General features: G+C 49.1%; 10 protein-coding genes across 10 annotated transcripts; 3 read left to right on the top strand and 7 right to left on the bottom strand.

The window, feature by feature from the left end:
• Positions 1-1055: 1055 nt before the first annotated feature.
• Positions 1056-2096, top strand: EI90DRAFT_2924525 (peroxisomal biogenesis factor 11; the record flags this gene model as incomplete). The annotated part of the gene is made up of 6 exons (XM_039054864.1): positions 1056-1142; positions 1203-1323; positions 1384-1526; positions 1601-1824; positions 1878-1988; positions 2045-2096. The coding sequence occupies 6 exons, from the start codon at positions 1056-1058 to the stop codon at positions 2094-2096; spliced, it is 738 nt and encodes a 245-aa protein (XP_038914706.1).
• Positions 2097-4016: 1920 nt separating this feature from the next.
• On the bottom strand, positions 4017-4818 carry EI90DRAFT_1453530 (uncharacterized protein). The gene has a single exon (XM_039051802.1). It carries the CDS (start codon positions 4501-4503, stop codon positions 4102-4104), a length of 402 nt encoding a protein of 133 aa, XP_038914705.1. The 5' UTR covers positions 4504-4818; the 3' UTR covers positions 4017-4101.
• EI90DRAFT_1453515 (uncharacterized protein) lies at positions 4767-5901 on the bottom strand. Its single transcript, XM_039051801.1, has 5 exons — positions 5648-5901; positions 5551-5594; positions 5413-5497; positions 5295-5345; positions 4767-5231 (listed from the first exon to the last, which is right to left on the bottom strand). The coding sequence occupies exons 1-5, from the start codon at positions 5807-5809 to the stop codon at positions 5031-5033; spliced, it is 543 nt and encodes a 180-aa protein (XP_038914704.1). The 5' UTR covers positions 5810-5901; the 3' UTR covers positions 4767-5030.
• Positions 5902-6456: 555 nt separating this feature from the next.
• Positions 6457-8365, top strand: EI90DRAFT_3146043 (phenylalanyl-tRNA synthetase; the record flags this gene model as incomplete). The annotated part of the gene is made up of 5 exons (XM_039065368.1): positions 6457-6649; positions 6980-7777; positions 7827-8107; positions 8159-8232; positions 8281-8365. 5 exons carry the CDS (start codon positions 6457-6459, stop codon positions 8363-8365), a joined length of 1431 nt encoding a protein of 476 aa, XP_038914703.1.
• A 7-nt stretch (positions 8366-8372) lies between these two features.
• EI90DRAFT_3063313 (GrpE nucleotide exchange factor) lies at positions 8373-9073 on the bottom strand. The gene has a single exon (XM_039060722.1). The coding sequence runs from the start codon at positions 8921-8923 to the stop codon at positions 8486-8488; it is 438 nt and encodes a 145-aa protein (XP_038914702.1). The 5' UTR covers positions 8924-9073; the 3' UTR covers positions 8373-8485.
• Positions 9074-9882: 809 nt separating this feature from the next.
• On the top strand, positions 9883-12879 carry EI90DRAFT_3281223 (peptide N-acetyl-beta-D-glucosaminyl asparaginase amidase A-domain-containing protein). Its single transcript, XM_039066807.1, has 14 exons — positions 9883-10040; positions 10127-10426; positions 10507-10526; positions 10590-10661; positions 10711-10756; positions 10807-10968; positions 11033-11163; positions 11219-11299; positions 11360-11523; positions 11593-11750; positions 11822-12093; positions 12148-12274; positions 12340-12429; positions 12505-12879. The coding sequence occupies exons 2-14, from the start codon at positions 10219-10221 to the stop codon at positions 12771-12773; spliced, it is 1800 nt and encodes a 599-aa protein (XP_038914701.1). The 5' UTR covers positions 9883-10040; positions 10127-10218; the 3' UTR covers positions 12774-12879.
• Positions 12880-14723: 1844 nt separating this feature from the next.
• EI90DRAFT_3146041 (fumarate hydratase) lies at positions 14724-16936 on the bottom strand (the record flags this gene model as incomplete). Its single annotated transcript, XM_039065367.1, has 10 exons — positions 14724-14869; positions 14934-15056; positions 15115-15178; positions 15233-15511; positions 15568-15657; positions 15716-15989; positions 16054-16244; positions 16296-16452; positions 16574-16653; positions 16862-16936. 10 exons carry the CDS (start codon positions 16934-16936, stop codon positions 14724-14726), a joined length of 1479 nt encoding a protein of 492 aa, XP_038914700.1.
• A 169-nt stretch (positions 16937-17105) lies between these two features.
• On the bottom strand, positions 17106-17707 carry EI90DRAFT_1453311 (uncharacterized protein). The gene is made up of 2 exons (XM_039051800.1): positions 17619-17707; positions 17106-17556 (listed from the first exon to the last, which is right to left on the bottom strand). Exon 2 carries the CDS (start codon positions 17506-17508, stop codon positions 17203-17205), a length of 306 nt encoding a protein of 101 aa, XP_038914699.1. The 5' UTR covers positions 17509-17556; positions 17619-17707; the 3' UTR covers positions 17106-17202.
• A 1565-nt stretch (positions 17708-19272) lies between these two features.
• EI90DRAFT_2924393 (kinase-like domain-containing protein) lies at positions 19273-20350 on the bottom strand (the record flags this gene model as incomplete). The annotated part of the gene is made up of 3 exons (XM_039054859.1): positions 19273-19559; positions 19726-19950; positions 20032-20350. Coding segments are annotated over 3 exons (831 nt in total), but the record flags the coding sequence as incomplete, so codon positions are not given.
• A 317-nt stretch (positions 20351-20667) lies between these two features.
• On the bottom strand, positions 20668-22920 carry EI90DRAFT_3063301 (uncharacterized protein). The gene is made up of 5 exons (XM_039060721.1): positions 22895-22920; positions 22606-22804; positions 22398-22546; positions 22202-22338; positions 20668-22145 (listed from the first exon to the last, which is right to left on the bottom strand). The coding sequence occupies exons 1-5, from the start codon at positions 22906-22908 to the stop codon at positions 20755-20757; spliced, it is 1890 nt and encodes a 629-aa protein (XP_038914697.1). The 5' UTR covers positions 22909-22920; the 3' UTR covers positions 20668-20754.
• Positions 22921-22925: the final 5 nt, after the last annotated feature.

Raw genomic sequence — 22925 nt, 5'->3', positions numbered from 1 at the left:
ACTATCAGCATTAAACTCACTCGTTCTACCGGAAACGACCACTATCGAGGGATAGCAAAGAAACTTACCGATGGGTCAGACTTACAGCAGCAGCAGCAGCGGCAGCAATAACAACAACATCCTTCTTCGACGTCCGACATCTCTAATAATTCCTCGACCAACACTGCAATTCGTAGAACCGACGATAACAACACGCGATGCTTACACTTTGCTTTGCCCAAATCGAAAAACAGCTCAATCTCTCGGTTAAAATGTGATTCCATGATAACCACCTGGAAAAACCTCGGCGCCAAAGACCGGTGTTGGATAGGGAGAAGAAATATACAAGTGCCGTAATGCGTGCATGGATCGCGTCGATCACATATCCATGGGACTTGGGTTCCCTCATGAACTCGTAGCGAACTTGCCGGGAAGGAGAGTGATTAGACTCCAGGAGAAATGGCGCAAACGGGCATTCTAACATGATGTCGTGTTGCGTCGATCTATTTATCTGGTTTACCAGAAATGAAATAGACATTTACGATGGTTAGAGAGGCGGCTCTATGCGTATGTACGCATCCACTCGCGCCGTCCTCGACGGGGCTGACGGTCTGAGAAATACTACTTCGGCACCTAGCACTTGCTGTGGCCGAGATCAGGTAGTCGCCAAAACCGAAAGGAGTATATTTTTTGTAAATATGGGTGCACGCGAGACGAGTTTGGGAAAAATTACTGTTCGCCGAGGGGAAAGCAAACTGGTGAATAAGTAAATGAGCGATCACATATCCGCTTTATGAGCCCCCCTCCCCCCCCTCCCCCCCCTAAATCTTCAGTCATTTCCGTGAGGACTCTAGCTTCTATGACATGGTAATAGAACGTGCGTGTACGTGGGGATCGAGGGTTGAAAACGGTTATTCAGAAAGGTTGCGTGAGAAAAGAGTTCATCAGAGACTTCGTTCACGTGAAATTGCACCGCTTTAGTCCCACGATATATTTCCCGAAGCCGGAACCTTAAAGCTCATCCTCACGTTTTCCAGAGTCAGCTTCCTGTTACCCCCTCAAAAAGTTCAACTGCAATGTCCGATTTAGCCACTCAGATAGTATTCCACCCTAATGTTAACCGAAGCTTGAAGCTCTGGTCCACCACTGTTGGCCGGGACAAGGTTGGCCAGTCAACGACACACGACATTCGATGGGACTGAAAGCTGAAACGGCTCTGTTAGACATACAGGACCATCCAGTACTTCTCTCGCTTCCTTGCGTGGTACCTATTGCAGCGGGATAACAAGGACCTGGCGGCACGCCTCACTGCACTAAAGTCCGCCCTAGGTAGCGGCCGTAAATGTATGTCATAGCATCGTTCGTTGTGAACGAACTCTCACTCATTCCTGTCTTATCTTCCAGTGATGCGTCTATTCAAGCCTATAGAGCATGCCCAAGCCGCATTGAAAGCTGTCTCGTCGGTTCCATACCCCATTGAACAATTCACGACGATCGGCAGGCAACTTGGGTACTTCGGCTACTTATCTCTTGACATGGTTGTCTGGGTAAGCAGTGGGCTCATTCTAGCGTTAAAGGAACATTGGCCAAGGAGCCGTTGGTTGACACCCAAACTGCACAGGCCAACTCCATCAAATTCCTCAGGCTAGATCCGGAGACTGCCAAGAAAGTCAATAAAACCTCCCAACGTTTCTGGCTCTCTGGCATCCTATTCAGCATCCTGTGTGGTCTCGCTAAGACCGGCCGCTTAGCAAGCGAAATTCAGTCTCTCGATCAGTCGCCACATTCGAGCGCGAAGGGAGCGGACGACGCGGAACGCAAGGTACAAATCAGAGCCCTACAAGCGTACGTATCTTCTGGTGGGAGGTCGTTATCATCCTGATAAACTTGAATCGCAGCGCTCGCGCCTCCGCACGCTACCAGCTGGTTCAGGATAGTTTGGACATTTGGCTCCCTGTCACCAGCCTGGAACTCGCGAAGCTCAATGAAGGGACTCTTGGCCTAATTGGGTATGTCCTGTTTCGTGTTCTAAAATACGCTTCCCCACTGAAACGCTTCCCTCAAGTACTATCACTTCGCTCATGGCTTTGCGTGTAAACTGGGCCAAAACTGCATGAGCACGCCAAAATATTTCATTGGGAGATGCGATTTTTGTACTTGATCTACATTCGATTACTATATACACCTTATGCTTTAGTCTCGATGCGTCTCGATGTTGTATCAGGATTATACGGGAGATACTGCAAAAGACGGAAACCCCTGAGGCCCGAGGGGATGGGGCCCAAATATATTGGGTGGATCGAATTGGGAAACGCTGGTCTATAAGCGCCACTGCAATAGTATAGTAACGATGCGGAGTAAACGTACCGCTAGAAACAAGTACGGATAATACATACGTATTTGACCCCCGACTCCCGGATTGGGCCCTTGCATTGGCCTCCCGAGATTCTGGCATGGAAACCAAAAACGGCTTGTGCTAAGCCGCAGTTCTTGTGTTCATTCAAACTGAGCTCGGGATCATTTGCACCATTCGGTACTCTCTCTGATCGACGTCCTCATGTTCATACACCCACGCAGCCAGATTACGCACCTGAACCAGCGCCTTGCGATGCCGCACAATACTGCACGCTGGCGAGTCGGGAATTGAGTTCTCTTAGCATTCGGGTCTCAGCGCTAGCACGTACTCCGTCGCAGCTTCCCACCGGTTCGAGTATATTGATGGACAGCGCTTTGACAAGATGGTTCAACTACCTTCCACATTAGCGGAGACGTCTCACACCAACACAGGCCTCTCAGCTCTTCATATGCCAGGTCTTGGGCCGCCCAATTCCGGGCAGCGACGCCAGAGACTCGGATCCTATCTATTGCAGCCATATGCAGGAAAAACCCATATTCATTCCTTTGCCACACGAAATGGCGTCATTCAACTATCTCGCTAACTTGATTATCTCTCCTGGCTTCTTTCTTCGCAATGCATTCCTCGTCGACCGCTAGCTCATCCTGTCACTTCGTGATAGGGCTCGCTCACTGCGAAACCCTTCTTTCCGAATCTGGTCAATCGTAACGGCTGGCTTGGGTCAGGCGCAAGGCCAGGAGAGCCCTTGCAGAAGATCGGAAGTCCAGCTCACTTTGGTGGAACTCTTATGGTTCACGTCCTCATACTGCGCCACTATATCCGTTATGCTACACACCCATTGCGTTGGCGCTCCACATACTCAATGACACGGCTGTAGTGACCTCAGATAATAAGTTGGAGTTGTTTGTCTCGGCCATGGCGGAAACACCTGAACCGCCGCCAAGATATGCACAGTCTGAAGAATCGAGCCATGTTATCGGGAAAATCTGGGCGAGCCTATGTAGTATATTAATGGCGAAATATCGGGACTCGGGGACCAGCTTGGTCTCCTCACTGCACCTTAAGAAGTGATGCTTGACCAACACTGGCGAACGAAATTTGGAATTCAGGCTCGCATCGGCGGTCTTCCCTTGCGATCTCTCCAAGCTGCTGGTCTTGATCCGAGACAAGTGCTCTCCGCGCACGTCATCATTCACTATGTCCCGCTTTATTTTTGGCTGTTTCTCCTCGCCCCTTTTTTGGCATAGCGTCCGCCATCGCCCTTCGGGGCGCCACTCCCAGCGGGAAGGACGCCGTGGCTAAAGAAGCTGTGATACTGCACTGCACCTCGTTCAGATGCTACAATGGTTTTCTTTGACCCGCTTGTACAACAAGTACCAGGTGTCATCATAATGGAGCCCAGAATCAGCGGGGGCCTCTTATCCGTGAATGTTCAGTGACTATGAATTTCCACAAGCTGATTTCGGGGTGATTCATGTCGCTGGATGTTGTTCATATAGAGAGTGTCTAATTAGACCCGTTTCCCCTATGTCGCTGCCATATTCCTCGAGATACCCGTCTAACGCTCGGAACAGGATTTTCCGGACACCCAGTAACAAATCGGTCAGCTGAGAGGGAATATATCACCCATCGCACTCCTGCCCAGGACAAACTTCCCTAATTCACCGAGGGTTGCGTCTCAAGGGCTCTCCTGGAAGCTTCCCGAACTGCAGTTCCTCACAAAGTTTGTTTGTGCAGTCTATTGTTGAATTCATCTTGCCCTGTACCTAATGATTACTAATCGGGAACGACTGGGCGAAGAGACCTGCAAAGTAGTAATTATAGAAAAGGACATAAAACAATGCACAGGGCGGAAAGGAGACCAACGGTCCAAGATGGGCAGTGTGGGATGGTGAAAGAAATAGCGAAAGAAATGGCAATGAGGGGCCTAAAACATGAACAAGTATGATTATAGTGGAAGGACAACGCAGCAATCTTACAGTGAGTGAGAACGGCGAAGCTGCAATGATGATGTATGACAATGGCAGCGGCGGTGGAATTGCAAAATAAGCTCTTCGAAGTAACGCGGCGTTGTCGGGCCACTTACGCCTCGGGGGAACCCGACATGAAATAGCTGTAGATGACAATACTTTCTGGAGTGTTACGAGGGTGTTTGAAACGGACGACATGAAGTAAGATGCGGTTATGGAGGACGGTGAGCACGCTGCAGTGCAAGTGTTTTGGAAAAGAACGGTGACGGTAAGGCTAGAGGATGCGAAGGCAGAGTACAACGCCTAACTATGGGCTTTGCATTGCAACGACACTAAGCAGTGCAACCGTTCGTTAGTCGTGCATCTTCTGTCACTTCTTCGCCGTCTTCTGCAACACCCCGGAATCGAGTTCCACCCACCCACACAGCTTCAGCCGACAGCAAAGCAGTCTCGAGAGTACATATGCTACAGAGGACCCAGTTGACCATGTCATCCCAAAATTCCTGGTCTAATTAGGAGGCCAGGTAAAACCCCATTCGTAGAGTTAGGAGGGGATTGGTGTGATCAACGAACTCGATTGGTTAGGAGTGGAATCTCCGGGAGGCGAACAAAGTGGACCTATAGAAAACCTTTCAGAGTCAAGCGCGCAGACACCATCCACGACGGCGTTAGGGTGCACACGCTGACAGAAGCAAGAGTGCAAGTGTTCGTCTGGGCCAAATATTTCAGCGTAATTGCCGCCCTGCACTGGTTCCAACCTTGGCAGCACCTTTGGCCAGACTTTTACCTGCCGTGGAATACTTTGCAGCCAGTGAAGGATCAGGCCGATGTGGTACTACTTCTGGTCCAGGCCTCTCGGGCTTCATCGCCCATGCGGCGGCGACCTGCGTCATATACATATAACGGCGTTCTTTCCATATTTTCTCCTGTTCAATTCCAAGCATATTCATCTTAAAAAGATTGCGAAGAGAAAGCAATGGAAAACCCACTTCATAAGCCCGGATACACTCTGCGGCATATTGCATGTCGAAAGTATTGCTCTGATTAATAGGACAAGGATATTCAGCTTCTGGTGCCGGGATTAAAAATATGAGCTTGTGCACGTACCGAATCCCAATCCTTCTCGCGATCAATACGTGCCTGTTCTCGAGCATGTTGGATTTCTATTGCTCGCTGCTCAGAAGCCTTGTAACTGTTACATATAGCTCATGATCAGTAAGGTCCATTTGAGAAGAAGCAACTCACTTTGTTGGAGTAGCCTGGGAAGAAGGCGTCGATTTCTTGGAAGCCTGCGTAAAAATACTGAGCGACGAAGATTGCAAAGCGGTGCATATCCGCTCACAGAGGAAGTTGTGATGCCAAATAGCTTGGCATACTCATCAGGATTACTTAGGTCGACCTCTGAGGCCTTTGGCTTCGTCCCGCCCCTTGGAACCACAGACACAGCGGAACCCGCCGCTGCCCGAGAATTTGGAGTACCAGCTGTAGATGCCGGCGCCGGCATCACCTGAGGCTTCTTTTTATAGTTGGGAGTTTGAGTTTCTTTTGAGGAGGCTCAGAAGTAGTCAAATTGAACGATGGTTTATCTTTCTCAGGATCAGCATCCCCCATGGGCCGTTTTGCTGTCGTCGCAGTGTGAGAGGTGGATGCCAGAGTGATTGGAGGCTTGGCGCCCTCGTCTCTTGCCGTTATGGGTCTATCTTGGGCCTTCGCTTTGGTAGCCTTTGAACTCGACTCTTTCCTTTGGACTTGATATTATCATCGTCATCAAGGAAGTTATCGTCTGACCCGGCAGGGTCATTTGCGTCAAAATTATCGTCTTCCGATTCCACTTTGCGCTTCGTCGATCGGCGGAGCTTCGGTTTCGCGGGTTGTTTGTGCATTGATTTTGAAGTCGATGGTTTGGAGGAGGAATACGCTCTACGAGCCTTTTTGGGTGGTTCATCATCGTCACTAAACTCAGCTTCCTCTTCTGAGGAAGCATGCTCAGCGGGACTGGGGGGCCCTTCCGTGCGTTTAATAGATATTCGAATCGCAGAGCCACTTGCTGATCGAATTGGAGCAGAAGACCTCCGTGAGGATGAGATTGGGTTAGGTGGCAGAGATTTTGATGAGGATAAGGGTTTAGAGATGTGATGATCATCAGCTACAATGTCAACTTCAGATAAAGAAGAGCCTTCCTCTTCCTCCTCCGTAACTTTTAGGTTGACTCTGGGCCGCTTCGCAGAGGGTCCGGGTTGTTCGAGCTCAGGCATGTTGCCAGCTTCATCCGATGATGCAATCCTTGTAGTTCTGTGCCTTTTTGTCCCCTGGTGGGATAGAGGCAGCTATAAGCAGCGCACATGTCAGTGTGGAACCACAGCAAACCTTCATTGACCAGAACGAAACTTGTTGACGAATGTTGTCGCCGTGAAGTTGAGAAACCTTTGGGGCCAAATGAATTGTTCAGTCTTGGTTCGATGGACGGTTCGCCATTCATGGCGAGCGACTCGCTGTGGTGCGTTCTTGCGTCATTCCAGTACTGCTCCATCATTATCCACGTTGAAAAGGGGTAGGTGATCAAATTATCAGATGGTGACAAACGTATTCTGACGCCGAGCGCTTGCATCGCAGGGCAACGTGAGTTCTAACTTTCAGAGTCTTGCTGCAAATGCCTGACTTTGGAATGATATAGCCAACACTTCCGTGACAATAGGGGGGCAAGAATATCCTGTGGATAGCTGGACCAATGTTACTCCCGCAATTGTTGAAAAAATCCCCATGCAACTGTACCTCAAACCACATCACCCATTAGGAATAATGCGTTCGCTCATTGAATCCAGTTTCTCCGGCTTCTCTTGCTTGAATGTACCATCTCCCGTCGTTTCCACGCACCAAAATTTCGATGAGCTCGGCTTTCCGCCAGACCACCCTGGACGCAGTGTCACAGATACTTATTATATCAATAAGGAAACCGTGCTACGAACGCACGCCTCTGCTCACGAGATTGAAATATTTAAGCAAGGCCACGATATGTGGCTTCTCACAGCTGATGTTTATCGGCGGGACGAGATCGACTCCAGTCACAGCCCTGTTTTCCATCAAATGGACGGCGCTCAACACTTCGCGACGGATGAAGCATCGATGGATGCTTTACAGGAGGAGAACGAAAGGCTCGGGAAACAGCTGGCCTCGTCTAACATCATCATCGTGGACAACACCAAGGTTGGTCCCACCAACCCATATCAAGAAGGCCACCAGCCAAAACATGCGGAGCTCGTCGTCGGGAATATGAAACACTCTCTCAATAGAATGATCTATAATTTGTTCTCTACCAGGCGAGACGGGAACTCAGAGCCTCTAAGAGTGAGATGGATTGAGGCATATTTCCCTTTCACGAGTCCCAGTTACGAAGTCGAGGCCTTCTTTCAGGGAAAATGGCTGGAGATCCTAGGGTGTGGCGTTATGAAGCAGCGCACATTAGACTTTTCGGGTATGTATTCCCAGGGGCTTTACATTTGATACGTCCAAACAGTTTCTAGGGTTACCTGACCGTATCGGGTGGGCTTTCGGACTCGGTCTTGAACGACTTGCAATGGTTCTCTTCTCCATTCCTGATATACGCTTATTCTGGTCGAACGATCCGCGCTTTCTTAGTCAGTTCACACCAGGGGAAATTACAACCTTCAAGCCATACTCCAAGTATCCGCCCTGTTACAAGGACGTTAGTTTTTGGGTACCAAAGCATAAAATCGTGCATGATAACGACTTTTGTGACGTTGTGCGGGATGTGGCTAGAAATTTAGTAGAAGACGTAAAGAAAGTAAGTTGTCACTCGAGCCCTCCATTACACTTCGCTTAGAGGGCCGACTAGATTGACGAGTTTGTCCACCCAAAAACTGAACAGACGAGCGTTTGTTTTCGGATCAACTACCGATCCATGGATAGGTAAGCCCAGCAACCCCCCCCCTGGTCCTAGGCTAAACTCGGCTTTAGATCACTTTCAAACGAGGAAGTGAACAAAATCCAGGCTCAGGTCTCCAATGCTCTTGTCGAGCGTTTCCAGGTTGAACTCCGATGATACACAAAAAAATGCTAATGTCATTGAGCAAAATGTAGATGCAAAGTATGATCGATGTTGAGAGGAATCAACTACAGTGTAATATAATATTGCCACCACATATGTAAATGTTCACAAGTATTAGCTAGCATGTGGCGATGAGTCAGATGAAACCCCAACTTGAGGAGCCCGTAATGTTCGAACACCGATAGTATACCCAATTTTCTGAACATCAATAACGACGCCTGCTGCTTTTCCTTCTGGGGCAGGGGCACTGTACAATGCTTCGTGCCTATTGGCGTCGAAAGGCTCGCCTAGCGGGTTGTACGGTTTTACGCCATGCTGTGCTAGCGTGTGAAGAAGTTGTTTTTCTGTGAGTTCTACGCCTTTATATAGTTCAACCAGCCGTGGGTTTTCTTCAGAGTTATGACGAGATTCGGGAGGAACTGATTTGAGAGCGAGGGAAAGGACATCAAGGGTGTCGAGGAGATCTTTGGCGAATCGGGTGATGGCGAATTCTTTTGCTTGAGCCTTTTCGCGCTCTGATCTGTGCTGGAGGTTTTGGAAGTCTGCGGCCATATAACGAAGACGGCTCTGGTATTCATGATGAGCAATGTGCAACGCACAAGCAGGACGGAGACGCACCGTCAGGTCTAATATTTCAGAGTCTTTTCCTTTTACTAATTTTTGTTCCTCAGTCTCGGAGAGTGATTCTGGAGATTCTTGCTGCTGCGAAGCCTCTCCCACTGGTGGAGCCTGGTTGTTTTCTGAATTTATGGGTCTCTCCTCAGTGGAGTACCATCTCCATGAGACGGAAGGGCGAAAAGACGTTAGAGGCGTTTTGCGAACCAGGGGCACTCGCCTTGCTGCCCCTGCGCGAGCTACCACTCTAAAGATGCTCATGTGAGATTCGGAGTTTTGCAAAGGAACGGTCCGAGCCGTGAGAACTTCATGAGTAAATTTTTGACTCGGTCGGTGACGTATGATCTTTCAGAACGCCACCCATAATCAGCAGATATTCTTCATTATTGCACAATGAAAACTTGTCCACGTAGTAAATTTTGGACTTGTTGGCGACCACTAGCGGATTTCCCAGATAGCGTCCTTAGAATAATTACATAAGTTGTAATATACCTCCCTTTGACACGCATTGTATTGATCGGGTCCGGATTTCTATGCTTGAATATGTATTCAATTCCCTCTTTCTGTCAGCACTGAACCAGCCAGGCCCATCCATAGTACTGAAGATGGTTTCGGAAGGTCTCATAATCAGCCATGACAGTACCTGTTTGATTGCAATATTGCAGTTCCATGCCGAAGCTTCTCTCGATGAATACAGCAGGAACTACATCTGGTGAATTGTAAAGAATATAGAAACCCGGGACCCTGCTCGGAGCACGTAAGGTTGAACCCTCCAATGGAGGCTTAACTGCCCAGCTGACTCGAGCAATAAATCCGTTTGAAGGCGACAGTAAAGTCATAACAACTCTTGCCCTGCATGGTTGTCAACCGTGAGAAACTTGAAAGCTCGGACGTTCTTCCAACTGAACCACATGGGCCGCCCTGAACGTGTACACTCATTTTATTATTATATCTACCGCTGTTCTGCATCCTGCAGCTCGGTCTTTCTAATACCAACGTTCACTGACGACTAGGGAGTTGTGATTACTCGATCCTATTTCACGTCATCATTGTGGTTTGTGCCCAATCTTTTTCAGAAACGCGTGCTTTCACCAGTACCCCGCGGTCTCAATAATTTGTCTTGCTTCTTTCTCATCACAGGCAATCGATATTGGCGCCAGTCGTATAAAATACGCCCACCGCAATTTTTCCCTCCCTTGGTTTTACTTTCTGCCCTCGAAGCGCGTTTTCAAATGGTCTTCAAACCCATATTTCACAACGTCCTGCGTTTTGGTTCATTCCCCCTTCATGGGTCCGGCGAAGGCATCCTGGCGAGGGCGGCTAATGCGTCTGTTCCACCATTGGTGAATTTCCAAGTTCAACAACCTCCTGCGTTGCCGTATGATGTGAAATGTACTGTTGTTCTCACACATCACCTGTTCGGGAACTCGTATTACCAACGCAAGTCAACTAATCACTCCCCAATGGCACCACCATGACCTGATGCGTTCTCCTCGCGTTTCTTTGCTCTTGCCTCCCAGCTGCCATAATTGACTACATCGTCAGTCTCCTCCCGTGTCCCTGATTCGCTCGTATTGACATTCGACAAACCCCCCTTTTCTAGCCTCCATCCAATTGCGGTCCAGTAGGGAAATGGGCTGGTATCTCAATGAACTTGACTGGAACATCGAATGGTGTACGTTCAACAAGCTCAGGTTTCGGATTTCTTGCTCAACTTGATCCAGACCCAATATGATAGACTGGCTGCCGTCACATTCAGCCAAGTGGAAAGTGAGAACGCGCGCGACTTTCCTCTCAATCCTCTAATATCGTGTGCACAGTCTGGCGCACGTCTACTGCTGAGCCGACGAAGACTGGTATTATTTGGACCGTTCTTAAAGACGTTTCTCGCTATATGCCTCTCTTTGCCCAACCTGGACGCATGATTCTAGACCTTAATAACATTATTGATCCAAAGCTAAGACTCACTGGCGAATATGACGGTTTGAGCACACGATTTTCAGGGTCACCGGCCCCTGTTCAATACTTTTTTTTTTTTTCTCCCAGTCACTCTCAGTGCAACGTTCCACGAGGCCACTCATTCCTACCCTGCGGCGAGGTCGTCGGACCTTATCATCCCATTGTCAAACTTGTCACCCGACCAACCAAACTACTTCTCAGTCCCTCCATCTTATAACGTGAGAAGAGGGGTATTATGCGTGTTCATTCTCGACCTAATATGGTTTCGGCCAGATGACCGTCTTTTTCCCTACGAATATCGCTGAAGCCTATGCTGAAATCTACGCCTCGGGAAATGCACAAGAAGAGTTCTGGGTAAACCATAGCATCCTTATTCGATCCGTCATGCATCACTCTGATCCGCAATCTCAAAAGTACTTGAATGCTGCTGATGAATACTTCGGGTACATTCCTCCCAACACTACGTATCAAACTGGACCCTTCCGGGAAGTCAGGGTTCTCGTTGATGGGCAGTTAGCAGGGGTGGCATTCCCGTATCCTGTCATCTTCACAGGCGGAATCCTACCTAGTTTGTGGAGGTATGTGCGCCTGTTTGCGTCGCAGAGTTGTCCGCGTGTCTGAGCATTTGTGTCATGCTATGAACCCAGACCCATCTCTGCGTATGGATCGCTTGATCAGCCGACATACAAGGTAGACCTGACTCCGTTTATCCCCGTAATTGCGGACGGAAAGGAACACATCATCACTCTCGACGTTGCTTCTGCCGAAACGAAACACAACATCCTTGGTAACTGGTATTTATCTGGTACGTTCTTTTGTGAACCAATTGTCTAGTCCCCAAATGTTATTCATCCCTCAATGATGCACTCATCTCAGGCAACATCCAAATCATCCAAGACTCTACGTTAAAGCCCACTAAGGGGAAAATTCTACATTATTCCGCTCCATTTTACGCGTCTACTGATACCTCTGGAACCGTCACACCGCAAAATGGCTATAACGATGTGAATATAACTGTCACCGCTATCCATAAACTCAATATTGTAAGTGAAATTACGACCGGAAGCGGAAAGACAACACTTGTGAAGTGGTCTCAAGACTTGTCATACAAAAATTTCCAATCGTTCACTCAGAATGGCAGTTACCAGGTAGGTCCAAATTATACGAGGGAGCATGTAGTTCTGATGCCCCTTTTCGATTAGATCCTTCATCAAACCGCTTTCGGTCATTCACTCTCGATGCACAATGGCGTTCCAGCCGTGTTGGACAAGTTCGCTTATCCTCTTGATGTTATCTATTACGATATTAGCTTCGGAAATACCACCGGATGTAGGTTACTGTCATATCATCGCCCCTTAGTTCGTTCACCATTAAGACGCGGTTGGCTTTTCTAGGGTATGCTAGCGTGGATCACTCGTATGATCGTAACGAGCTTCCTAGCCCCTTCATCGATGGGAGCCAGATCACCACACGTCAATACGGATGTGCGTTGTTCCCTCAGTGCCCGTTCGTATGACGCACGCACTGGACTTACCTGCTACTTCTACCCTTTTTTTCAGCCGGCACATGGCTCAAAACCAACGACGTAGTTATCGCCAACGGCACCACAACCGAATCCTTCAAATATCTGGACAACCTCGGCAACAGTTACTACCGAGACGTCAGCTCTACGAATTCAAGTATCACCAAGGACAAAGAGGGCGGTACGCTTGCAGGTACTTGGCCTCGGCCTTGGGCTCGTGAAGGTTCCTCTGGTGTGCCGAGAAGCGGTGCCCACAATGGGTTTGTGGGGAGGTTGCTTGCGAAAGGGCGGATCACGGTTCGGTAACATATAATCGCATAATCATTCAGCTGGAGGCAGTACACGCTGCTGCTGCGAGCCTTTGATCATAAATCATAAATTAATCATGTTCACATCAATTCTCGAGCCCAGGGATTTTTGTCCGAGAAAGGTGTGATGCAGCCACCAGTGAAGCTGATTCGCGAGCGTTTTCTGCCCATCTATATGTGCTCTCCTAGGAGCTAGGAATATGCAGGTGGCGTAATATGTAGGCTGTTGCACAGTTGTTTAGGCCGCACTCATCTCGGAAGCGGAGGAAACTGAGGCATTTTTCGTTCTCACATCCACTATTTAAAGTCGACGCGATCAGCATTGGCATGCTAGTTCATCGCCAACGAAGAATCAAAGTCTTTTGTGGCATATGGAGCAACCACGACAGAATTAATTAGGAATTAATACCCCTTCACAAGTAAACATTGGGATCGTTGCCTTGAAAGGCCCCTTGGGTTACTTCGAGAAAACGTGGTGACAGAAACCCACTGCACTGTGGTGAAGGTCGACCCAAAGTCCAATTTATTCACTTGCCACCCGTGAGAAATGGACGTCTCACGTTTGTTTGAGGGAAACCCTCATAACAAAAGTAACCTGGTATAAATCCGCTGTTATTCGCCTAGACTACTGCAGCGGGAGCCAACACTTCATCGCCGATCGGATTATGTCGCCGTCACAATAAATGGTCTGGTGATGGCATCGAGGCGGTGTCCACGAAGTGATGCGCTCCTTGACCATGAAACGGCATATATAATCTCGAGGCATTCGAATGGCTGGGCTGGTTCGCCCGGCAATGGAGTTGTGCGGTCTACTCTCCGCCCAGTTATTTGCTTGAGTTATGTAAATTTGAGGCTGTCCGGTGTTCTTGGTAAAAATCTAACGTCTCACCCCTCAGACCCTCAGAGTCGACAACGGCCGTACGGCCTGTAGTGTGGACCACAATGACTTGTAATGTTCGCGACCACTAGGCTAACAGCCGCCGTGTCACCGTGGCCGCCGCGGCAGGGCAATGGTACGCCATTGGCGCGCTCAAACTGTCCTATCAACGTTACCAGGTCACTGTAATGATACAATGACTTCGCAAGCTGTCATCGACTCCCATTAGTTGTTGGCCGTTCAATGGAATTTGCGCTGGGCCGCCACCCCCAAATTCTAGGGTTTATTCATCATTCCAACCCATCTATTTGTTGGGTTTATTTATGCAACACATTTCACCCATCATATACCGCGGATTTTCCCCGAACCGAATATGTGATTGGGAGCCTCGGTGAATGGTCACTAAGGAAACATAAGTAGATGCGGCCGGTAAGTTGTGATGGTTTACTATTAGGATTCTGGCCATGAGGCACACTATCGTGATCTTCGAATCCATTTGCTGCAACACTGTGTCGGAATCGCAGCACATGAAAATCTGAGGGCTGGTGTGGGTGAGCGGCACTCAGCTGGAGTCTGGTGTGCGGATGGATTTGCCATTCCCGCATGATGGCCGGCCACGCCGTCTGGGAAGGTATGAAATGGACTTGTCCGAGTTGTACTGCCGAGCCCCTAGGAATCAAAATCATAGAACGTTCGCACAACCATCAGTGTTCCTGATCGTCGTATGGGGCATTCGCATTGACAGTGCAATTATAGTTGAAAAGCCCAGAACATAGATACGCGGGTGGCCGATCGAGGTGGGGGAAGCCAATGATGATGATTGTATTTAGTCAGTTCATCTTTCTACTTCGCGTTGTTTCAAACTCGGCAACTCTCGCCTATCCGAGTTCTACGCAGGATCGGTGCTAATGTCCTGAATGATTGTCCCTTCCTGGCAGAGGCCTAGATCACGATTGAATCTTCGACGTACATATGTTACATTAGATCATATCAATCCCATGGTTATACAGCCCTCCAAATCGAAGCAAAGCAAAGTACGATGGGATGGAGGCGACACTGGTATGAGGACCGTCACTGGGGAGCGGGATCAGGATGCAGCATGAACTCCGGTCGGACTTTGGCGTCAAATTCCTGTGGTGTCAAAAAACCGAGGGAAACAGTAGCCTCCTTCAGTGTCGTTCCCTCCTTGTGGGCTTTCTTTGCACACTTGGCAACATCTTGTCCGAGAGAAATGATACGATTAACGACCTCAAGAGTGGAATATGGAGCGGTGTTACGCACTGTCGTAACCTAGGTGGCTGTTGAGGACTGTGGCGAGCATGAGCGATTCATTCAATAGTTGATTAATTCGCTTCTCGTTAGCTTTGATTCCGACAACACAATTCTTCGTAAATGAACGAGAGGCTTAGCGGAATCCGCCCGTTAGCATTTGTCACAAGAAACATGAAGGACGATACTGTACCATCAGACAACAGGCGGATGGATTGCAGGACATTCTTGATGATCACGGGTTTAAAAACGTTTAGCTGCAAAGAAATTAGTGCTTCCATACGAAGTCTATCTGTGGCCGCGGGGCTGACCTCGAATTGGCCGTTACTACCAGCAATGGAGACAGTAGTGTTGTTTCCCATGACCTGAGCCGCAACCATCGTCATAGCCTCGCATTGTGTAGGGTTAACCTTGCCCGGCATGATGGACGAGCCGGGTTCGTTTTCAGGAAGCGCTAATTCGCCGAGACCGCAGCGTGGACCTGAGCCAAGGTAGCGAATATCGTTTGTAATCTTCATGAGCGAAACAGCAACAACATTGAGAGCCCCATGGGCTTCAACAAGGGCGTCATGAGATGCCAGGGCTTCGAACTTGATGTATACGGTTATCTCAGAGTCCACGCATTCAGCTTAAGGGATAGATTCACCTTGTTCGGAGCCGTCTCGAATTGGAGGCCAGTAATTCTCGAGATCTCAGCAGCAACCTTGGTATCGAATCCAGCTTTAGTATTCAGGCCCTGCCGTTATAGATATGGGGTCGATCTCGCGGTACTTGGGTTTAGGCATGAGACCTACCGTTCCAACCGCGGTTCCACCTTGTGCAAGCTTCCTGAGTCTTGGAAGAGTACCACGAATACGCTCGATGCCATTCGATAACTGCTGTACATATCCGCTGAACTCTTGACCGAGTGTCAAGGGCGTCGCGTCCTGTAAATGAGTGCGACCAATTTTGATGATATGCTCGAACCCTCTTGATTTGGCATCGAGAGCATCACGAAGTTCACCAATGGCTGGAATAAGATTTTTTTCAATCTCAGTCACGGCCGCGACGTGCATGGCAGTGGGGAACCTGATTGCATGTTATATTGAAAAATGAGATAATCCAGAGAAGAATATCAGCGGAGAGAACTCACGTATCATTGCTGCTCTGGCTCATATTAACATGGTCATTGGGATGAACGGGTTTTTTGGATCCCAGCTCGCCGCCGAGAATCTCAATAGCTCTGTTCGAGATAACCTCATTTACGTTCATATTACTCTGTGTTCCACTCCCCGTCTGGAATACAACAAGTGGGAACTCGTCTATGAGTTTCCCCGAGATAACCTATCAAATAATTCAACGCTAAACAGATCATGTAAGGCGAAACAAACTCACATCATCCGCAGCTTGATCAATGGCAGCTCCAACTCTAGGGTCAAGGCCATATGTGATGTTCACTCGGGCCGCTGCTTTCTTTAAAACGCCGAACGCTTTGATCAGCGGAGGAGGTAATCGTTCAGTCTCTCCACCGATGTCAAAGTTCTGCAGCGAGCTAGTGATAAGGTGTTGCGTGATGCGGGGAGAATCAAATACGTATTTCAAGGGTTCAGTGAGTTGGTTGATTTGAGCCCTCGGTTAGCAATCAATTGCGAAGGTGACGATGTTCCACTTACCGCTGGGTTTGGGCGCCCCAATATCGTCTGGCAGGAACATTGAGCTCCCCAAAAGTATCACGTTCGATTCGGAATTCCGACTTAAAAAGAAGAAAAATAAGAATCAACGTTTGTCAGACATTCAGTAATAATGATGGCAGGGGTTTGATGGGATTAAACCCAAGGCAGAGGTAATGAAGGTCATGTGAAGATGCGGAGTGACCAGGAGACCAAGAAATCTGGTGCTGCACCCTTTTATTAAGCTCGAATACATGAACAGTAGAAGTTTCCCCCAATGTCTCTTGGCACACTCCCCGAATCTGAGGAGCCCATGACAGTGTTCAAACTGGTGTCCAAAATCCTGAATGAGTGCTTCGTTCGCATGGCAAAGACTTTTCGGGTCACGGGTAAAGCTGAGCCTTGGCGAAATGAACGATTGATCGCATATCCAAGTCATATTATCCAGATGGATGCAACGTCTGCCTTGTGGGATCAGGCGGACAGGAATAGGCGAAAGCCGAAAAGAACGAAAACCCAAACGCTATTGTGTGATTCGTAGAGTGTGAACTCACCATCAGCCGAATCGCGCGCGAGAAGGCTCGCTGAGATGGTGGTAAGTGGCGAGCCTTTCGAAAAAAAACTGCCTTGCGCTAGGAAAGTCTCAAGACCAAGAATGGGAAAATTGCGGAGTTGGACGAAGCGAACAGATATAAGGAGACAGGATTGTTCGGGTATTCAAGAGTTTGTAACACAAATGAGATGGTAGGATCGGTAGATGCAGGATGGCGCGAGTATTGACAAGTACCCCATCGGATTTGAACGGGACATGAATGGTGGGAAAGAATGTCCGGGTAATCGGCCGCCATCGACGCAAGAGTAGGGGGCCAGGATGTAAGCATGAGCACTGATGGTGGCCACAGGTAGCAGGAGCGGCTTACGCTTGAGAGTCGGTACATGACTGCTGAAGGTTCCAGTCGGGATATGACGGGTGCGAATGTATTTGACTAACCACAAGAGTCCAACAGCGTTGGGGAAGCACAGCAGAAGCTATCGGGACGATGCAAACCGTGGAAGACCCAACAACAAACTATTTCAAAGGCTTAGGATGGTCAATGACAGTACGAACCCGAACCGTGAAGGGGAGAAGCGCGGTGAATTTTCCAAGTTGCCGGATCCATCCGACATGACAATCGCCCGTGGTTAACATTCCACTCATGGCGTTATCACTCTGAAACAAGTACATATTAACAAAAAATAAGGAGCAACTGCAACTATAATAATACACCATCATCATGTTCGTCGCTGAATTACATATAAGAACGAATGATGGGTGAATATCGCATACCCAAAAACAATGTGGGAAAGATGTGAAGGAAAGGAATCAAGTGCATCCGATAAAAAAAATAAGAAACGAAAACAGGCACTTTTTGTGTGGCTTGCAAAGGCTACCGATGATGGGACGAATCATGATGCGAGTACGTGTGCATCAAGCAAAACAAAATATCAAGCCACTGGGCGATCCTTATGAAACCAAGCAAACCTTGCGGCTGGCACTAATCTCCTCGCAGATAAATAACCACCATCGGCCCCGGTTCCGCTCGGAAACACCAATCTCGGCTTCGGGTCATTCTCCCGCTCCCTCATGGTGTCCCCCTGAGCGATCAATTGCTCAGCATGAATCCGAGCTGTCTTCCAAGTTACGGTCCCTGGCGAGCTGGACTCGAGCGCTTCGAAGCTCTCAACAGCTTCCCCATCTCTGTCATACAATACAAACGACCCGGCGCTTGGCTCAAGTTCATGGAGATAGACATTCAGCGAGTGCAAGCTTGCTCCATTCGCCTGCTCCATTGTTCGCACTCTCGGCGAGATGAGCCGCCCTTCGTCCGAGATGATAGTACTGCCGTAGCTGCAGAGATTATTTTTGGAGCCAAAGGAGGGTGTAGCAGCCGCGGTGGGGTTATTTTGGTAAGATAAAGGATGACCATGAGTACGAGTAGCGAGCTCAGCAGAAGACATAATGGATGGGGTATTGGGCATCAATGTGAAGGTATCCGGATCAATTGATATTCCAGTATGCACACTTCCAGGAAGAGAAGGAGTTCTTTCTCTAACCCAAGGGGTGTGCTCCCGCCGAAGTGTTTGCTGTGAGCGTGATGATCGGAGGGGATTTAAAGTAAGGGCTGCGATACCGCCTTTTCTGCTCCTGGAGTGCTGGCTCGAATAGGGCGACGAGGGCGGATGTTGTTCCTTCGGCCGAGGAACGGATGCGGTGAGGTTGGCGCTGTTTTTGAGGGGTGACAAGCGGGATGAGTCCAGAGGTACTTTGATACGGTTGAGGGCAGACGACGATTTGGTCCAAAGTGCACCCAAGCGAAAAGGGGGACGCGATACATTTGAGTTTGGAGTGGAAGGTGGGGGGTTTCAGGATTGGAGCTCAGGGAAGACGAGGAATCATCGGTGGCCCGCGATGTTGGAGAGGTAGATGGGCGTGCGACAACGATAGGAACCACGGGTTTGAGAGCACGCCGTGTAACTATGCTTTCCGAAAGTGTGACGACCGCATCAATAGAGGCATGAGATGTTTGAACGGGAGCAGTGTTGGGAGCTTCTACATCTCGAGAGGCAGTCTCTCGACGATTCAACGTTCGTGCAGAAATTAATTCCTGTATCGTTGCGGCAACCCTCCTAGCCTCAGGCTTCGCGAGCCTTAGCTCATCGGGACTCATGATAAAGTGATCCACTTTCAGGATTGCAGTGCGCAGCTGATCTAAAGTCATTCGACATCCTGGATTCAGAGCAAATAGGCCTTTTAGGATGCTGTTCACTGCAGGAGGGATAGGAAGAATAGACGCGAGGTAGTTCGGATCACTGAGAAATGCACGGAAGGTCTCATCTAAGAGATCCGCGCGCGCCCAAGGGTTGCGACCGTAACAAAGATTCATGAGGATTACTCCCAGTGACCAAACGTCGTTCATCGCTGAGTCATATTTCGGACCGGCGTTGCATTCTGATTGTTGACGAAGAAAGCAGAAGAGTGCAACCCGGCAGCCCCGTAGAGATGCGAGCCACACCAGGTATAAGGGTGACACCGTCAGGATGGGAAGCATGAGTTGTTATTGGTGTTGATCCGAACCGTTAGCTCATTGCTATGGCAAGCAATGAAATTTACTTACCGGGACTCATATAATATCCACTTCCAATGCCCACGTCATGACTAATGGGCTCCTGAGTTGCGAGGCCAAAATCAGTCAGGTACACTTTGGTTCCATCATGGCTACAGAGGATATTCTCTGGCTTGAGATCGCGATGATAGATGCCTCGGGAATGACAATAGGCGACAGCGTCGATGATTTGGAGAAATACATCTTTTATAAGTTCGTCGTTTCCAAAATATCGGTCTAGTGAAAGGAGGGGGGTTGGGAATAATCAGGGATTGCGGGTCTTAGGGACACTGACAGAGCTAGAGGATAGATACTTACGCTGCTGGATAATGAGCCGAAAAAGATCTCCATCTGCGCAGTAGTCCATGATAAGGATCTGGAACTGACCCTCTGGAACACATCGACGCAATGTCACAATATTTTTATGTTTGGACACGCATTTGTGGAGTTGGACTTCACGCAGGAGGTCCGACTGGTCACTTTTGCGTAGAAGACACTTGATGGCGTAGTACTTGGCAGTATTAGATGTTGAGCGATGCAAATCGAAAGCGAGATAAGCGACACCGCTGCCACCCTTTCCTAAGATGTCGAGGATGTGGAATCTCCCACCGTCGACGACGGTGTTGAGAGCGAGCATGGACGATGCAAAAGGAAGAAAAGGAAAGTGAGATGGGCCCAGCCTCCGAAGAGTGCAAGGGACAGCCGGCTGCCCGACAGGTGCGTCTCATCCTGGCTTTTTGTAGGCTGGGTTGATATTGTCCTGTCATGGCAATCGGAGTGCGCGCGGTTACAAATGGGGACTTCCTCATTTGGCCACATATCCGGTTCCTAGCTCAACTACGAAATCCATCAATCAACATAAATTTCAACATAAATTAGTCGATCACTTGTTGTATTACAATATTCAAGTCTATTCAGCAATGGGAAAAAAATGAGTGGAAATTTACTTAATGTCTCAAGAACCGAAAAGTTACATATCAACAACACAAACTTGAAGAGGAGAGTCACAAACGTCCAACAAGAAACGTTTCTCACACACGCTTATTGTGGGTGGTAATTTCTCTGTCTCGTATCTGAGGATGACCGCCCGGTCGTAGCACTAGTCGTAAGTGAAGAGGGTCGTCCGATTTTGCTGCTGGAAAGCGCAGTCCGGGAACTCATCCCCAGGTGGGATCCGGGTCGCTGCAACGGATCTTGATGGTCTTCTATTGATGAACGTCCCGCCGTAACATTTGTTGTATTCGTAGCTCTCGTAGGCGGACTCTTTCGTGGCGAAGGAAGCATAGATGGCAAAGGTGGACGTGATGGCATCGATCCTGATGTGGACTTCGCCCGAACAGTGGTAGATTGTGTATTTGCCGGTATGGTGGCGGCGTTCGCACCAGAAGGTTGCGGCTGTAACGAGGGCAAAGTGCCTAAAGACGAACGGTGGCCGTACACGGATCGCTTCAGTGCATCAGAACCGCCCGGGACTGGAATCATCGTGGGAGTGACAGGCCTAATCATTGCGTCGTTGTTATTAGTTGGGAACGGTGATAGATTGCTTTTCGGTCGAATGTTCGGATTCGAGGAAGACGAGCGGCTAAGTCCAGGGTCCCCAACATAAAGTTGAGAAGTCATTGGCGTTACCGATTTTGGTCTGTTTCCTGCTCGGGACGGCGGACGTAGCCCCGAGCCGGCCAACCCACCCACTCTGAATGCTGACGGAGGCGGAGGGCTTGCCACGCGCTCTTTGGACGAAGTGGACGAACGGGATTCCACACGAGGGTTATCCTTCACGAATACCCAGCCAGGGTCACTTCCATCCTTTTCCTTCTCGCTGGATGACCGAGGCTCCTTGGAGACTGGGAGGGGGGAGGCACGTGTGCTCAGTTTTCTCAGGCGTGGCACACGGTTCTGAATTCTTTGTTCAAGGGTCTTCACCCGGGACCGCATGTCGCTGACCATTTGCATTCCGCGTGAGCGAGCTGCTAGGGCGGAGGTGGTCGTGCTGACTGACACCGAGCGTTGCGTCGTTGGTCGTATTATTGAAGAGGTCATACCCGCATTATTTGGTGCAGAAATACTAGTCGTGAGTGATCGTCGCTGGGTAGGGCCAGGAAGTCGTGAGGGGGAAGCAGAAGGGGAAGAAGGATTCTTTGATTTTCCAGGAGGTGGAGATACGAAACCGGCTTTCCTGAGGAGGGCAGATTGTCCAGTTATTATCTCTAATTCTAAATCAGACTCCACAGGAGGTGTAGGAGGCTGAGCATTCGCTAAATCAGTGAGCCTGAGTTCGTCAGAGGGCAAAGGAGCCTGGAGAAGACTCTCAGGTGAAGGGATTGGTGGGTTTGATAATTTGAAATCAGGGCCCAGGCGGTCGGATAGTGGACTTTCCATCGGTGGTGCCTTCTCAAGCTTCTCTTGTAGTACCGAAATTTCCGTTTGTGCGTCTTCAGAGTCGTCGTCGGCCATGCGAATAGCGAGGGAAAAGACATCGAAAACTAACCTCTAAGCTCGTCCTTCACACGTTGAATGCCCTCTTCTAACGCAGCTTTGTCTTGAAGCTCGTGCTCCAAAAGGATTTTCTCCTCCAACAGCTTGGAATATTTTTGTTCCAGATCCTCGAGCGAAGAAATCACAGCTCTAGCATAACAATAGACAGATCAGGGCCCCGGAAAGGATGGCGGTGCACACACGCTTGCCTTTCATGGTGCTCTAGATCGTCGTTGCCCATCTCCAGCTCCCGCAGCTGAATCTTTACGAGGTGGTTGCTCTCTCGAAGCGCCTCAAGTTCGCGCTGGAGCGAATTGACGGTAGTGGTGTGGGTGGACTGTAGGGACATAAACTTGCTCTACAGGAGGATGCACGTCGGCCGGCGTGACGCTGCAGCGCATGGCCATCGGGACGCACCTTCCATTCATCCTTTTCGTTCTCTGCCTTGTCAAACTTGCGTTGCATGTCCTCTTTCGCCTTCTCAGCGAGCTCAAGTTCTTTGGCAAGTTCTTCTTCAAGCTCCCTGCTGCTAACTTGAAAGTCTTGCAACTCCTGCTCAGTCTCCTGAAGGGTTTCCATTACCTCCTCATATTTCGTCTTCCAGTCTTCGTCGGCGCTAAATGAGAATATGGCCGAAAAAATTGAATCCATATTAGCAAGATATTCCCGGTGGCCCTATGAAGGGTCAAGGCGCACAATTGCTCACAGGGCATCATTCATGTCCGCTTTGTCTAGCA

The sequence above is a fragment of the Cantharellus anzutake genome, assembly GCF_015039405.1.
Source record: "Cantharellus anzutake strain C23 chromosome Unknown EI90scaffold_32, whole genome shotgun sequence".
In the NCBI taxonomy this organism is placed as follows: Eukaryota; Fungi; Basidiomycota; class Agaricomycetes; order Cantharellales; family Hydnaceae; genus Cantharellus; species Cantharellus anzutake.
This window is presented reverse-complemented; position numbering and strand designations above follow the sequence as displayed.